The sequence below is a fragment of the Anthonomus grandis genome, chromosome 6 (assembly GCF_022605725.1).
Source record: "Anthonomus grandis grandis chromosome 6, icAntGran1.3, whole genome shotgun sequence".
In the NCBI taxonomy this organism is placed as follows: domain Eukaryota; kingdom Metazoa; phylum Arthropoda; class Insecta; order Coleoptera; family Curculionidae; genus Anthonomus; species Anthonomus grandis.
Window position 1 is genome coordinate 12,734,426 of NC_065551.1, and position 15,158 is coordinate 12,749,583.

The 15,158-nt window shown below is 34.4% G+C and overlaps 1 protein-coding gene across 2 annotated transcripts in view; it reads right to left on the reverse strand.

Moving 5' to 3' along the window:
* LOC126737338 (extracellular serine/threonine protein CG31145) overlaps positions 1-15,158 on the reverse strand; it is a 601,920-nt gene that overhangs the window by 279,817 nt on the left and 306,945 nt on the right. For both annotated transcript variants that reach the window (XM_050442201.1, XM_050442202.1), the window contains one exon: positions 8,070-8,148. In XM_050442201.1, the coding sequence (XP_050298158.1) occupies positions 8,070-8,148 (79 nt within the window). The remainder of the gene's footprint in view (positions 1-8,069; positions 8,149-15,158) is intronic.

Below are 15,158 nucleotides of genomic sequence, written 5' to 3' on the forward strand. Positions count from 1 at the left end.
AAAGACCATAAATTGAAAAGATTTAGATTTTTTCAGACTCTAAATCTGACGAGCTTAGTACATCTTGTGGTCTGTTACTACATATTGCATATTTATATTCGTCACAACATTTTAATCCTTGAGCTAAACACGTGCACCTATTATTGTTGCAATTTTTGTCGGAACACCGAATTGACAATGCTTTTCTTACTTCATTGAGGATCTTCCAAAATTATTTCTTTGACATGAGAATTATACCATATTTTTAATTGGTATAAACATCTAAAAAAATGGATTATTAATATCTAACATATGTAATAAATTCATTCTATCGTTTAGTACCTTCTTAAATGTTGCTTAAACGCATCGTTTGTAGGAAGCAATTCTGAGGCTGATCGATTTGACTCTTTTGTTACATGCACCCTTAGTTCATTAAGAATTTTAATAGATGTGTTTTTATTTTTATATAGATACAATAAATACATTTGGCCCAAATTTATTGTTTCATCTTCAAGCAAAAATTTTCAGCCCAACAGATTTTCGAGCCCCTTTAAATTATCGATGTTTTTGTATAAAATGTCGAATGCTGATTTTTTACCTATTTTAAATAGTGCACAAGTAGTATCACATTCAGTTAAACAATGAATACTTAATAATTTTTTACAAACTTCTTCTCCCAAATTATTAGCTTCGTTGCCTTCATTTTCGACAATTTGGAACGCATGCTCAAGATTTTGTAGGCTAGTGTAAGATTTTCTACAAAGTAGATGATATTTAACAAGTTTTTTCTTTGTTAAAATATCATCCTTTTCGCCCAATATATTCTTTGCACAATTGTCTTGTCTTTTTTCTGCAGCACTTATTAATGTTTTTAAGCCCTGGATTGTAGGATTTTGAACTACCAGTTTGTCACTGTCGCTTACAGTTTCTCCACAAATTAAACACAATTTAAAGAACTTGAGGCGCGTAATGAACTGAACGCATGAACCAACAGAAAAATCATAGAAAGAATCAATAGTATCATAGAATCATTCTATTACACGCAAAACAACAGTATTCCACGTAACCGACTTATATTAGCAACGCATACGTAACGGCCAAAAAGTGCACTACACGGGCGCGCGAATAATTACAATTTTAAATGCCGATATCTTGAAAACTGTGTGTCACAGACGGTTTGTTTTTATTTTAGAAACTTTTCTAGTATCTCTTATTTAATTCATACGCAGATACTATGGTAGAATTCCTAGAAACAAAAAAGTTTCTTGCTTACCGAAAATCATGCAGCAATAAAAGTAAAATTTCGGGTTTACTCCATTCTCCAAGAAAAAATACGCTAATCAGGGGACTTGAATTAGCCATATTATGACCGCCTATATATCTCCAATTGATTAAAAAAAACCTCATGTGTATATGTTTATTAGTTTCGAAGTTATCGCGTGGTATGTGTAAAAAAACATAAATATAACATTTTGACAATTTATTGACATTTTTCGGGATAAAAAATGTCTGACCCCTCAAAAGATGTCGTAACTAGTTATTTTACATGCACAGGGGCCTAACTAATAATCCTGTAAAGGTTTCATGTGTTTATACCATAAAAAAATTTTTCTCGAGAAGGAAGCGACTTCTTTTCTTGTTTTTACTCCACTATTAATACAAAATATAATAGATAACAAAAACAGAAGAAACGCAACAGCATTAATCCTACTAGACATAGAAAAAGCTTTTAATAAAGTATGGCACGAAGGCCTACTTCTAAAATTATACCAACAACAAATAAACATAAATCTAGTCAAACTCATACAAAACTTCCTTAAAAACAGATCCTTCCAAACCAAAATAAACAACACCAAATCATCTCTCACAGAAATAAAAGCGGGTGTCCCCCAAGGCTCCCCATTATCCCCAACCCTATTTAACCTATATCAAGCAGACATCACTCAATACTTCCCAGCCACAAACACAGCCCTCTTTGCTGACGACACATGCATGTTTGCAACAGCAAAAAACAAGATAACATAGTTACTCAGCTCCAAAAACACCTAAACATTATACTAGAATGAGCAAAAAAATGAAAAATTAAAATAGCACTGAAAAAACGAAAGCCCTACTAATTTCCAAAAAAGGAACAAAGCCAAAAAATAAAATTAAAATAGAAAACAGAGAATTACCTTGGTCAAACAATGCTAAATATCTAGGAATTCACCTGGATAGACTAGGTAATTTCAAAACCCATATAGAAAAAACAATCCAAGAATGCAACGGACAATTTCAATCTCTATACAGTCTACTATGCAAAAAAGTCCCCTGAACTTAAAAAACAAAACCCTAATCTACAAGCAAATCATAAGACCCAAACTAACATACGGCTCAAACGCATTCATCGGAGCCCCAAAAACATATTTAAAAAAAATGCAAACTTTCCAAAACAAAATTCTTAGAACAATCACGGGCGCCCCGTGGTTTCTAAGAAACGATGAAATACACCACGATCTCCAAATAGAGAAAATTAACAAATTCTTACGTAAAAAACACATAAAATTCAAAAACAAATTAAAGGATTGCAAAAACAAAACAATAAAAGAATTCCTTTTAGAAATCAGACCACAAAAACAAAATAAAAATGTATTCGTATAGAACACTGTTATGAGGGAACTACACACAACCGCAATGTCTAGGGATAATTTAGAATTTTCTTAATTTTTTTTTTAATTTGTTAAAATTTTATTTACTTGCTATAAATATAAAAATATCTAGACTTTATCCTTATTTTAGACTGCTTAAACCACACTGTACATTTTTCTACTTAATTTATTTATCTCAAATAAATAAACAAATACACATATCGTTATTTATTGTCTTGAATTCTTTTACCAAAAAAAAGTGTTTGCGTTTTTTTGGAAAAAAGTTTGTTCATAGAGCTCAGTATAGTTCTTGCTAACCATGCAGCGCAGACATTTAACGAGAGAAGAAATGATACGAGCGGTGGGCCTTTTAGATGGTGGTATGACGCAAGCACAGGTTGCAGTGAACATGGGCACTACTCAAAGCGTAATTTCACGCTTATATGCACGGTATCGAGAAGAAGGCGATGTGGCGGAAAGGCATAGAGGTCGCTTACGTATTACAACCCCTCTACAGGACCGCTTTTTACACTTAAATGCTCGAAGACGCCCCACTGTAACAGCACCAGAATTGCAAATCATGCTACAGCAAGTGCATAACGTTGAGGTTTCAGCCGATACTGTACGCCGACGTTTGCATGAAAACAACCTACGTAGTCGTCGGCCTTTAAGGGTGCAACCGTTGTCCTGGGGTAATCGAGGAGTACGACTTTTGTGGGCGGAAGAACATTTGTTGTGGCAAAATGAAAGTTGGGCAAATGTGCTGTTCACTGATGAGTCTCGGTTTGGAATTTACCCCGACTCAAGAAGAGTTCGCATGTGGAGAGAGCCTGGAAACGCAAACCGCCTGTGCAATGTCCAGGAAGTGCATTCTTTTCGTGGCGGAACCATCATGGTTTGGGGAGGCATTAGTATTGGAGGAAGAACAGACCTCATTTTATTAGAAAACTTTTTAACTGGCAGATTATACGTGGATCAGATACTGGCACCTGTTGTTATTCCGTATGCAGCAGCAATTGGTCAAACCTTTGTTTACATGCACGACAATGCCAGACCACACACTTCAAGGGTTGCTAGAGAGTTTCTAGAAATGAATAATATCGATGTCTTACCATGGCCACCTCAATCCCCGGACCTAAACCCCATTGAACACATGTGGGATATGCTTCAAAGAAGAGTTCTTCGTATGGAAAGACCAAGAGACAATAGAAGAACTTTGTTTCTGACACTTCAAGAAGCCTGGAATGAGATACCCCAAGATTATATTGATCATTTAATTCTAAGCATGCCCAGACGATGTCAAGCAGTTGTGAACAGTCGTGGAGGTCATACAAGTTATTGAATATTGTTTTTGTTTATTTTTTGTTAATTTAAAATTAAGAATTAAATTTTTGTAAAACCTAGTTTCTCAACAACTTTAATTTTTTTGCATTTTTTTAGAAAAAATATAAATTATTTAAAATTTTTTGGGTTTTTTTATTACCTTATAAACTACTCTTAAACTTGCAAATAAATTTAAAAAAAAAGATCATATTAAATAATATATATACAAATTTATTCAAAATATCCCTAGACATTGCGGTTGTGTGTATTTCACTATATTACTTAGATTCACAATTAAAAAAAAATTAATATATATATATTTTTTTTTAAATCAAAATAAAAGCAAAACAACAGACGGAACTTCCAGCTCCGACTTCCAGCCAAAGCAACACCAACCAAAGCAACAAGCAACACACGGAGGGTGGTCCATACCCCAAAACCAATTCTTAATTAAAAAAAAAAATCCCTTGCTCCCGCAGCGCACACCTAAGGTTGCACCCTACAAAATCAAACCATTAGTCCAAGAAAACAAACTAAAAATTCCCACACAGAGGAAAATCAAAATATAGGCAAGAGCCTTCCAGCTAGCCGGTGATCCACAGTCCAATAAAGGTGACACATTTGTCGCATTTTCTCGCATCTTCGTATTTTGTGGGGCAAGCAACAGCCGCGTTTGATAACCGGTGCCTGGACACTATCTTTCTTCGTGTTTTGTACGGCAGGTAGTAAGCGGGTTATACTAATAGAATAATCGTAAAATTATCCGCGTTACGAAATTTTGGTTTTCATTTTTACATGCTTGGAAGACGGTAATATTTTATTTTTCCGCTGTGAGTTTTTATCTGTGATTTGTTATTAGAATATTCATACTGATTCCGTTCCGCTTTATGAACTTTTAAAACTCTGGTTTGGACACTATCTTTCTTCGTGTTTTGTAGGGCAGATAGTAAACGGGGATTAAAACAACGTTTCATTAATTCCGTTCGCGAAAAGTTATATTTTTGTTTGGAACCAAAGAAACTCTCACTGCGGATTTATTTTGTACTTAATTGATTTTTTTTATTGTTGACATTTTATTTTCTGCTCTGTCTGCGGCCGTACCGTTCCATAATTATTTTATTGATGAAAACTACTGCTTAGACACTATCTTTCTTCGTGTTTTGTAGGGCAGACAGTAGCCGCGTTTATTAATTATTACTTGTCTTCTCAAAGTGGTGAAAGACAAGTAATATCCGAGTCCGTAATATTATAATTACGATCCATATATTAACAGAGCAAGGGTAAATGTTGACCGATTGATTGAGATTGCTTCGCTTGATTGGTGGTGAGTTTCCGGCTTTGCTCCCCGAATGTCATCCGTTACCGCTTATACAAAAACATCATACCCGTCCCTTAAATCATACTGTCTTGCGTCATTAATAGAGTGCCAAATTTTCTAGTATATTTTCCCAAATAACTGCCTGTGCTTAATCATAGAAATTGTTAATGGGGTGTTAGATTTTAATGATACATTTGTTCATTTATTTTTAAGCAATCAAACCTGTTACCTACTTACTAGTATTTGTAATAATAAATATTAAGAGCAATAAGATTTCATTATAACCCGACAGACTACTTTCAATATCTACCTGGTTTCTCCATTGTTTAAAGGCTTACTTGAGAGGCTAGAGGGGACTCTAAGCTCCTTTAATTACTTAGAGTGGCGTCCAAGGCATTTTTGTCAACTTTTTTCCTATAACTGTACAAAGAAATAGTGAGGGGGATTGACGGATACCCTGCGACGTCAAAAGTTAGAAGGTGGACATACGTCAAGTACGTAAAGAATACAGCTACATTACGTACAACGATTTGCTGTTTTTCCTCTTGCTGTCGTGGTCAATTATTTTCCAACGCAAAGAGTCAAATTAAGCATCTTTCTTCTCCGGCCGTTAACAAACATTGCAGTCCTCTGAACAGTGTCTCATTAACAGGGCATCTACATTTCTATAGATTCTTCCTGCTCGGTATTTAGTGTCAAAGTCAAACACCTGTAATTTCTCTTCCATCTTGTCAATTAACCCTACAGGTTTTTAAACTGTAGCAAGCAATTTACAACTGCACAGTCAGTTCGCAGTAAAAACTTCCTCTTACGGAGGTACTTTTAGAAGTTCTCCATCGCTTTGACACCAGCTAGTAATTTTCGGAGAGTGATACACTAGTTGCTTTGATTTGGACAGCGTCTTACCGCCAATATACCAAGCCATTGCTCATAACTTTTTCTTCTTGCCCACATATCTAGCATCGGTGTCCAGTATAAATTTTCCTTCAGGTGAAGGATAATAGGGGATAGCTCAGTATACGTGCGCTTGTCAGAGCTAATTTAAGGTGATCAAAAGCTTCCTGACAGACTCTGGACCATTGAGATTTCCTCTCTCTTTCTTTCAGCATAGTCAATAATATTAATTTCGCCTCAAATTTAATCCGTACACGGAACGAAAAATCCAAAGATATGTGCAGAAAGTTAGAAACAAGGCAGAAATGACGCAGGCTGATATCCAGCCGTGGACATAGAAAGCTGATGTTGATAAACAATTGTAAAAATTTTCTAAAAAATCTAAAACGTTAGACTGAAAATCCCGAGAAATAAAACCCTACTATAGTTCCAAGAAAACAAAAAACCCGAATAGAAAACTTAGAAATACTGTCCTATTGTTTCAAGTCAATAGTGATATACTGATAATATATACATATATAAAAGAGTTTGTCCTGACTGACTGACTCATCATCGCAGAGCTCAAACTACAATAGCTAGAAACGTGAAATTTTGCCAACGGATTCCTTTTGTAATGTAGGCACCGGATAAAGACGGATTTTTTTAAATTCCACCGATAAGGGGTGTTAGCGATATGATAAATATCGCATAACGGCATAAAACTGATTAATAAATACGATTGAAAAAGTGCCTCTGTATTATTTATATTTTAGTAGACATAACAAAAAGGCGGGTCCACGCGAAACTGATACCCGAGAGGTGACTTGACTCAGTCTTACCGCTCGCTCTGCATCTAACGATTCATTTTAAAGATTATTTGTGTATTGGTTTTATAATAATTATATTATATTAATCGCGCCCCTTGACCTCGAGAAAAACGGCGTGGCAATTGTGGGTTGCATGTACTATCAATGAGGCGAGGCTTCGGATTTTATTTTTGTGTATTGTGGGTTGCATATACAATCATTGAGCCGTGGCTTCGGATTTTATTTTTGTGTATTGTGAGTTGCATGTACAATCATTGAGCCGTGGCTTCGCATTTTATTTTTGTGTATTGTGGGTTGCATTTACTATTATCGGAGGCGTTCTTCGACTTTTCTTTTATTTTCACGCGAGCTATGCCGCGGGCATTCAGCTAGTACGTTATACGTTTCGAGATTATAAAATTAAATAAAACATATATAATTAAAATTTAACAACCTAGTAAAAATAAATAATACAAAGAAGCTGACGTTAAGATAAATGGCCTTTAATCTGGTGCAATTCGGCCCGCATAATTCAAAATGGCGGCAAAGTTTTAGATGATTATGTCTTAAATAGAGCCCGTTTATATGCATAGTTTTCCTGCTATACGAGAGCCGTAAACCGAGTTATGTTTATTTGTAAACTTGCCAAGCGTTAAGCGTCACTTGAATTACTTCTCTTTATTTTACGGCTTAATTTCGGATTATACCTGAGTGTCGGTGACGTAATTTTGGAAAGTGATATCTCACGATAATTATCAAAAGATTAAATATGTAAAGTAGAATTAGTGAAAATATCATTGCAATTTGAAACTTAAAAGGTGGTGATGCAGTATAACTTTTATTATTTTTATAGAAATTTTAGGCCAGGTTCACCCATTATGAACCAACCGATAACAACAAAAGCACAGCACAAAAACCAACAAAAATCAATTTTAAAAGATTAACGGGTGATTACTCACCATCAATTATTCACAACTCCCCGATTAAATGGCCCGAAAATTTAAAATCGCGGTGCAGGGTAATTTTTTTTTGTGTAATCATACGTAAAGAGTTTGCGGATTTCAAAGGATTTAAATGGGATTTTTGCGTCAATGTTTATCAATTGAAAAAAAAAACACTTTTTTATATTTTAAAATAACTTACCTCATGGGCTTGAAAAGGGCTTGAAGGTCGTTCGGGTAATCGATGATCAGTTTCAGTTGAGTGCCACCCGACTTTTGAGCTGAAATTAAAAAGTGTACTTAGGGTAATTAAGACAAAGTTTATATGCAAAAATTGCTAAAAAATAATACGTAGTTTTATAAGAATACAATAATATACCAGTACCCTATCTGACACAATATTTCCTCATAGGATTTTCCCTGTCTTAGGGTGGGTACATGTGCCGGTAAACGGGACCCAAGTACTCAGATAATTTGAAATAAGATAGAATTTAAAATTTCCCGACTTAAAAAAAATGACCAATCGAATTTAACTATTTTTGCTTCATCCTATTAACGGTTTATCCTGTCAGTTCAGTTCTTCATTAGTTCGCACAAGTTCAAAGTTGGCATTGTGTTGTAAATTAAGAATATTTGTTACATTGGTTGAGATCAAGTACGCAATAAAGGTAAGTAAAATATGTGGTCGTTAATTTTTATTAGATTTGATGATGGCACCAGGTTTATAATAGTTAAAACTAGTAGAAAAAAAGTTTTTTTTTTATATTTTTTAAAAATTACAATAAAAAATAAGGTGTCCGGTTAATAGAACAATAAAAAACAAAAACTCCAATAGTCGGACACGTGTCCAGCTTCTGTTAAAATGAATAGAAAATATGTTCGCCTTTTTCTAATCTAAAATGATTGAAAATACATTTTTCCATCTTTTTTTTGTAAGCATGTAAAATATGTTTTATTTGATTATTAAATCATTTATTTACCTCTATAAAAACTATCCGATTACCGGTATATGATAAATTTCCAGTCGCATCCAATAGTCGAGTTTTGAGATTTTTATTTTTTTTAGAAAATGAATTCTCAAAAAAGGATAAACGCTCAGAAATATTCTGAAGAAAACCTCAACTTAGCTATTGATCAACTTCAAAACAGCAGCACTTTGAGGTAAACTTGTCGACAACCCTACATGTTTGTACCGTTGACTTTGGAAGACCTTGGTATAGTGTGTCAGCCCAAGCACACAAAGACTAGTACGAAACAAAATTATTTTATATTCGTTATAATAAGAGCGTATTGAACATTATTACTTAACGGTTTTAATTAAAATAATTCTGTCTTATAAACAATCTTATTTTATAACAAAGTTTTATAAATAACTTTGAGACAGTTTAATAAAGTATTTTTATAATGAAATAAGTAACTTACTATAAATCATTTAAAAACAATCTTATACACTAGTATGTATAACTATTTTGTATTAAGCAGAATTTGTTATTTAGTTGCTTTATAATTGTTTTATTACATATCTATAAAACAAATATAAAATCATTTTATAAAGGTTTTGTAGTAAGTAATATTAGGTGAAGGAAGACTTTATTATAAAACAAATTACTTTTAGCGACTTTATAGTTGTAAGGATTATGTTTATAAAAATATTTTATAACACTCTCTAAAATGTTATTCTTGTAGTATTTATAAAAGTTTTATAAAATAAATATGTGCTTTTGCCTATAAAATTGTTCTTTAGGAAGATTTTATATCTTTTTTAAGACTACGCCTTAAATTAATTTATGATATTTGCTAGAAGAGAATTTGTTTTATTTTTTCTTAATAATATTATTTATAAGATTTATTATATTTATTTATAAAGTTTTTTTTTGAAAATGTCTAGAATTTCTACTAAAAAAACATTAAGAATCCGGAAATTTTAAAAAGGCAAGTAAAGCATTATCAACCTGAAACATTAGAAATTGGTTAGAATGCTGACATATCTTATATCGATGGTACTAATAAGGTTAATGAACTTACTGACATTTCTAAAAACATATAGACAAAGAGTGAGCTAAGGTTGAGGGCAACAAACTATTTTTGAAGGTGGTAGACAATGGTACAGTGAAAACATCTTGTCGAACTTGCATTGTCTTGCATTGAATTTCGAGAGTTCTGATGTCGGCGAATTTCTAGAGCTCGTGATGGGCCGCAGAGGCATTTGCTCCTTATGAATCTTGGGTAGTCCGTATAGGTGTGGAGGTTTGCTATAATGTGGTGTCAGCCTAAAGCGTACCGCATCCGACAATGTTGAGGAGTACTTTTTAAGTGCTCTGTAAATTCGACCTTCTATGGTTGTCGTCGGATCCTTAGATAGAGTTAGTTCCGCCCCCTAGAAATCAGAGCGAAGGAACATCGCAGCTGGACCCAAAGAGGAGAGGTTTCCAAATCCGGAATAGCAGAGCACGCGTGGCATAATGGACACAATATCCACTGGTCAGAAGCCAAGATTCTGCATAAGGAACAGCACTGGCGGAAGAGGAAGTTCGTAGAGGCAGCTTTCATTTCACAGAATCAGGGGATCTTCAGCCAGCCAAGCGTCGATATACCCAACATCTGGAAGCCTCTACTCTCAGGACAGTGTAGGATCTAGAGAGAGGCGTGTCCTCCTCCCCCCAACTCTTTTCACGGATGACTTTCCTTTCCACATCGCTGCACACATCTAGTATATAAGCCTATAGAATAGTAGTTTGCTTTCAGTTTACACTTGATAACGGTTGGAGATACTTACCAACCGAAACGTCGTGTTACATTAAATAAATAAGACAATGCAAGTTCGACAAGATGGCAACAAACTAGTTATGGCCACAATATTGACCACTGTATATATGTTTCCTTACTGTAATGTTAATGTTGCTTTGTATTATCTTTCGCTGTATTTACTAATTTAGTCTATATATTATCATGTAACGGCCTTATGCCCTAATCTTCGTTGTACCATACTTGCTGCTTGTACTTGTTGTCAAATAAAAACTGTTTTTTAAAACGTGCTTCGCATGATAAGAAAGATAACTGGCGCAGTCGGTAGGATTGGAGCAATTTGTGCGATCCTGTATTCACGTAATCGGGACGCCATGGTCACTACAATCGTGAGTTTCAACTCTTCAGCTGCAAACGAACGTCGAAGCTGTAAATCAACCCTGAAGTGGTCTACCACGGGAAGAAGAACAGTCGAGACATCATTTGGCAATCAAGGCACATAGAATAGGGTGGCTGACACGGAGATTCACTTTGAGTAGGAAAAGGTTGACATCTCTCCGTCGAGGGGTAAGTGCCCAATCCTCTCAGATCCTTTCCCTTTCTCCGGATGAGCAAGTGGAAAGTAGGTTAAAGTTTATTTTTGATTTATTTAATTATCTTGAAATACAAAGTGTATGACAATTTATGATTTTGAAAGATTTAATATTTTAATAATAATATTATCAGAATTTAATTATATCCAGTCTTTAATAGTTTTAGTTTAAAAAATACTTTTATTCAGTTAAAAGTATAAATTACTTTTATTAAGTTAAAAGTACAAATTAGTAACTAGCACTTATTAGTTTTAATAGGCGCGAAACTTTAAAATTGATGAGTGAACCACATATTATGTATTAGCGGCTAGGTTGGCTGAAATTTGAAATTTAGAAACTATCCAAGAAGAGTCAACACCAATAACAAATAACTCTAGCACAAAGCCGAACATCACTGTAAATTATAATCTTGTTACATTTTTCATTGCAGGTAAAAAACAAGTTGGGAGAATCATTAAATTCCAAAATTTTTATGTCAGACATGGCTCAGGCTTTTGACAAGGCATGGACCCGGGTAATGGATTTGCCTGTTTACAGACTATTTTATGCATGGCATGTGGACAGGGCCTGGCGTAATAACTTAAACAAAGTGCATTCTAAGGAAAAACAAGTAAGTATATATTTTACGGCTAAAACGCGAATATTAGATAATACTAGAATTGCCGGGTAAAGCCCAACAGCTCAGCCCCAAAAACTCTACCCAAGACTTGTGACAAGTGAAGCAGATACTAAAGAATTTGAAAAATATTTTATGGAAGACCATCCTAAAAATGTGGAATCATAGGCATACTGCCATAATAAATACCAGCTTATTAATTCTGCTTCTGAAAACATGCACAGTAGTATTAAATATATATTAAATTATATTTAAATGGGAAAGTGAAAAAACGCCTTGATAGAGCAATCCACATTCTAATGAAATTTGTGCGAGATAAACTTTTTAGTCGCCTAATAGTATTAAATAAGGAATAAGTGAGTAACAAACTAAGGGATTTAAGAGCAAAACACAACAAAAGTAATGAATTAGATATTAATTGGAAGATGAAAATGGATGGATAGTACCTTCCTCATCTTCACAAGAGTTTTACAAATATGAAGAAAAGGCAAAAATTGTGTGTATGCAAGTTGCTTTGCAGTGACTGTGGAAGCTGCATTCACCAATATTCATGTTCTTACCAAGATAAGGATATCTATCATGGGGATCTCGGCAGCTATAGGAGATACGAGGTTGATTAAATTAGAGAAAAGTTGCGCATTTTAGAGCCTAACAATACGCCGGCGCTGTTTTGTTTAGAGAAAGAGAGAAGAAAGTTTTAAAATTTTGAGTGTTTCCGGAGATATTCGAAAAAAACCGAAAGTTGCCGATTTCGTTTTTATTTTTTTCTGGCGTTATTTAAACAGATATGGAAAAACAAAAGACACTTTCTCATGGCCACTTTTTAAGCTCTAAAAAATAAAACTGCGAGATTTTTCGTACGACGTTTCGTTTCGAAGAAACCATCATCAACTTAATTTTTTTATATGGCGCGTAAAAAAAGTACACCCTGTATAAAATAGCATATTTTATTATAATTATGACGATGTATGACACAATATGTTCCTACAATATTTAAATGTTAAAAATTAGATTTTTATTAAATTCCGATGGTTTTAATGTAGTAGGCGGTGAAATGACGCTGAGTATGGTGTAGTAGGCTGCTATTACAATCACAATCTCAATTCACAATCGTAGTCGTACGAGACGGTCGTGTTTTTTGCTCGTCGGCTTCGCCGTTGTTGATGCTTTGTTTTGATTTGTTTTGTTTTGATTTGCTTTGACCTGGCATCGCATCGACGCGACGTGCAAAATATCTATTTTTAGAATAATAGAATAATATCCGTTTTCCGCGAGTGTTTTGCTAATCTTGACCTCTGTCGTAAATTTATTGAACTCTCCGAATTGAGTGAATTCAAGCAATTTTGTTGTGCAGTATGTCTTGGTGTTTATCATCCCAGCTGTATGGAACGATGTCCAGAAGTTATAAGAATTGGAGGTCACTCAATTATTTGCTCAAAGAGTTGCCAGCTGCGACGACAAGAAGAAGAAGTAGAAAAAGCGACCTACACCACAAAAATAGACACACTTTCTAAAGATCTCGAGCTCAAAGACAGGTTCATCGAAAGATTACGTCGTAATAGTGCCAATTATGACAGTCTAGTCACAGAGGCAGAAAATAAATTTGCTTCCGATTTGGAAAAACAAAGCCAAAGAATTATAACACTTCAGGATGGAATTAAAAAACTCCAATCTGAAGAGCTAACTCTAAGAGAAACTATACAACAGTATAAGGACTTGGAAACTGATCTAAATCAGCGCCTACAAGATCTTACAAGTACTAGCGAGAACATAATATCAACGATCCGTACACTAGAACTGGAAAATGCGGCGCAACGTATGAAAGTTGAGAGTCTAAAATATGAGGCTACCCGAGTTCAATCCTGTCCTACATCCGCAGAAAATGTACCCAAACCCAGCAATACCTTTACCAATACCAAAGCAGAACGACGCTATCCCAGGAAGAACAAAATTTTGGTCATTGGATCGGATGTTAGAGGATATCTGTCACAAAATCAAAATCTTCAAAAAATCAACTGGTAGCAAGTATGATCTAAACTGCCAAAAGACATCTAATTTGCTGACTGAAGACCTGCTTCAAGAGACTCTCCAATTCTCCGAACGGTTTACTAAATCGGACTTCCTTTTTGTGTTTCTTGGTTCACTTGAATCAGTGCTCGGGAAACGATGCAGCATTGGGGATATTCGTAAAAGACTTAGAAACATGGATAATACAAACGTAGTTTTAATAGGACCTTCTCTGTCTAAAAATAGGCCCATACTTAATTCATTTATAACGTCACAACATCGCGAAATCTCAAAATGCATTGAATCCCTAAATGGAACTACGCTTTTACCCATTGTTGGCGATTACATAAATAAGGAGCGCATGGTACATTATCTCATTGATTTCTGTTAATTAAATAATATTAAATTGAATTTTCACCAAGACTGTCAACATCTCAGTCCAATGTAACATTTGGGAATAGAAAACTCTCTACTGTTGACATACAAGCTAGCAACAATCATGTAAATGTTCATCAACACATTCAATCTGATGTTTCACCTAGCCAACTAACTCTAATGTTGTTAAATATTCAATCTCTGCGAAATAAAACTAGTGAACTTTCACTTTTTTTGTATGACTTCAACTATCCTTGTATTTTATTACTTACTGAGCACTGGCTTAAACCGGGTGAGCTTATTGATCTACCAAATTATGTTATTTTGTCTAGTTTTTGTCGGATTTTGTCTTCTCATGGTGGATGTATGATATTATTATGTAAAAACTTTGAATGAAAAGAGTTGTGTTCTAAACACAACTCTTTTTAACAGGTAGATAAATTTAACCATCTCCTAAAGGAAATGACTTTTGAATTTACTGTAATTTACTCCGAATCCATAAACTTATATGTAATTTGTATTTATAGACTGCAGCGAATTCTTTTTAAAATTAGAGGCACTTTTATTTGAAATTCCATCGGCGGCTTACGTAGTTCTTACAGGAGACTTTAATATCAACTTTAATGATAAAAATTCTCTCTTTACTCTGCGCCTCGATCATCTAGTGGGGGAATTTAATATATGGAATTCTATTTTCGATTTATCTTCCTTTCACACAAAAATTGTTAAGCTCTATGATGCTTCCTTCCCAATGATTAAAATCAAACCGAAATCCAAACCTATAAAATCTTGGTTCACGAGGGGTTTGAAAGTATCTTCAAGAAATCTGAGATCTCTTCACACAATAAGAAAGTTCACTGACTCTCCAGTTTTTCATAACTATTTCAATTCTTACCGAGCCTTGTATCGTCGTCTGATAAGAATCTCTAAGCAAACTTACTACTCCAACCGTTTA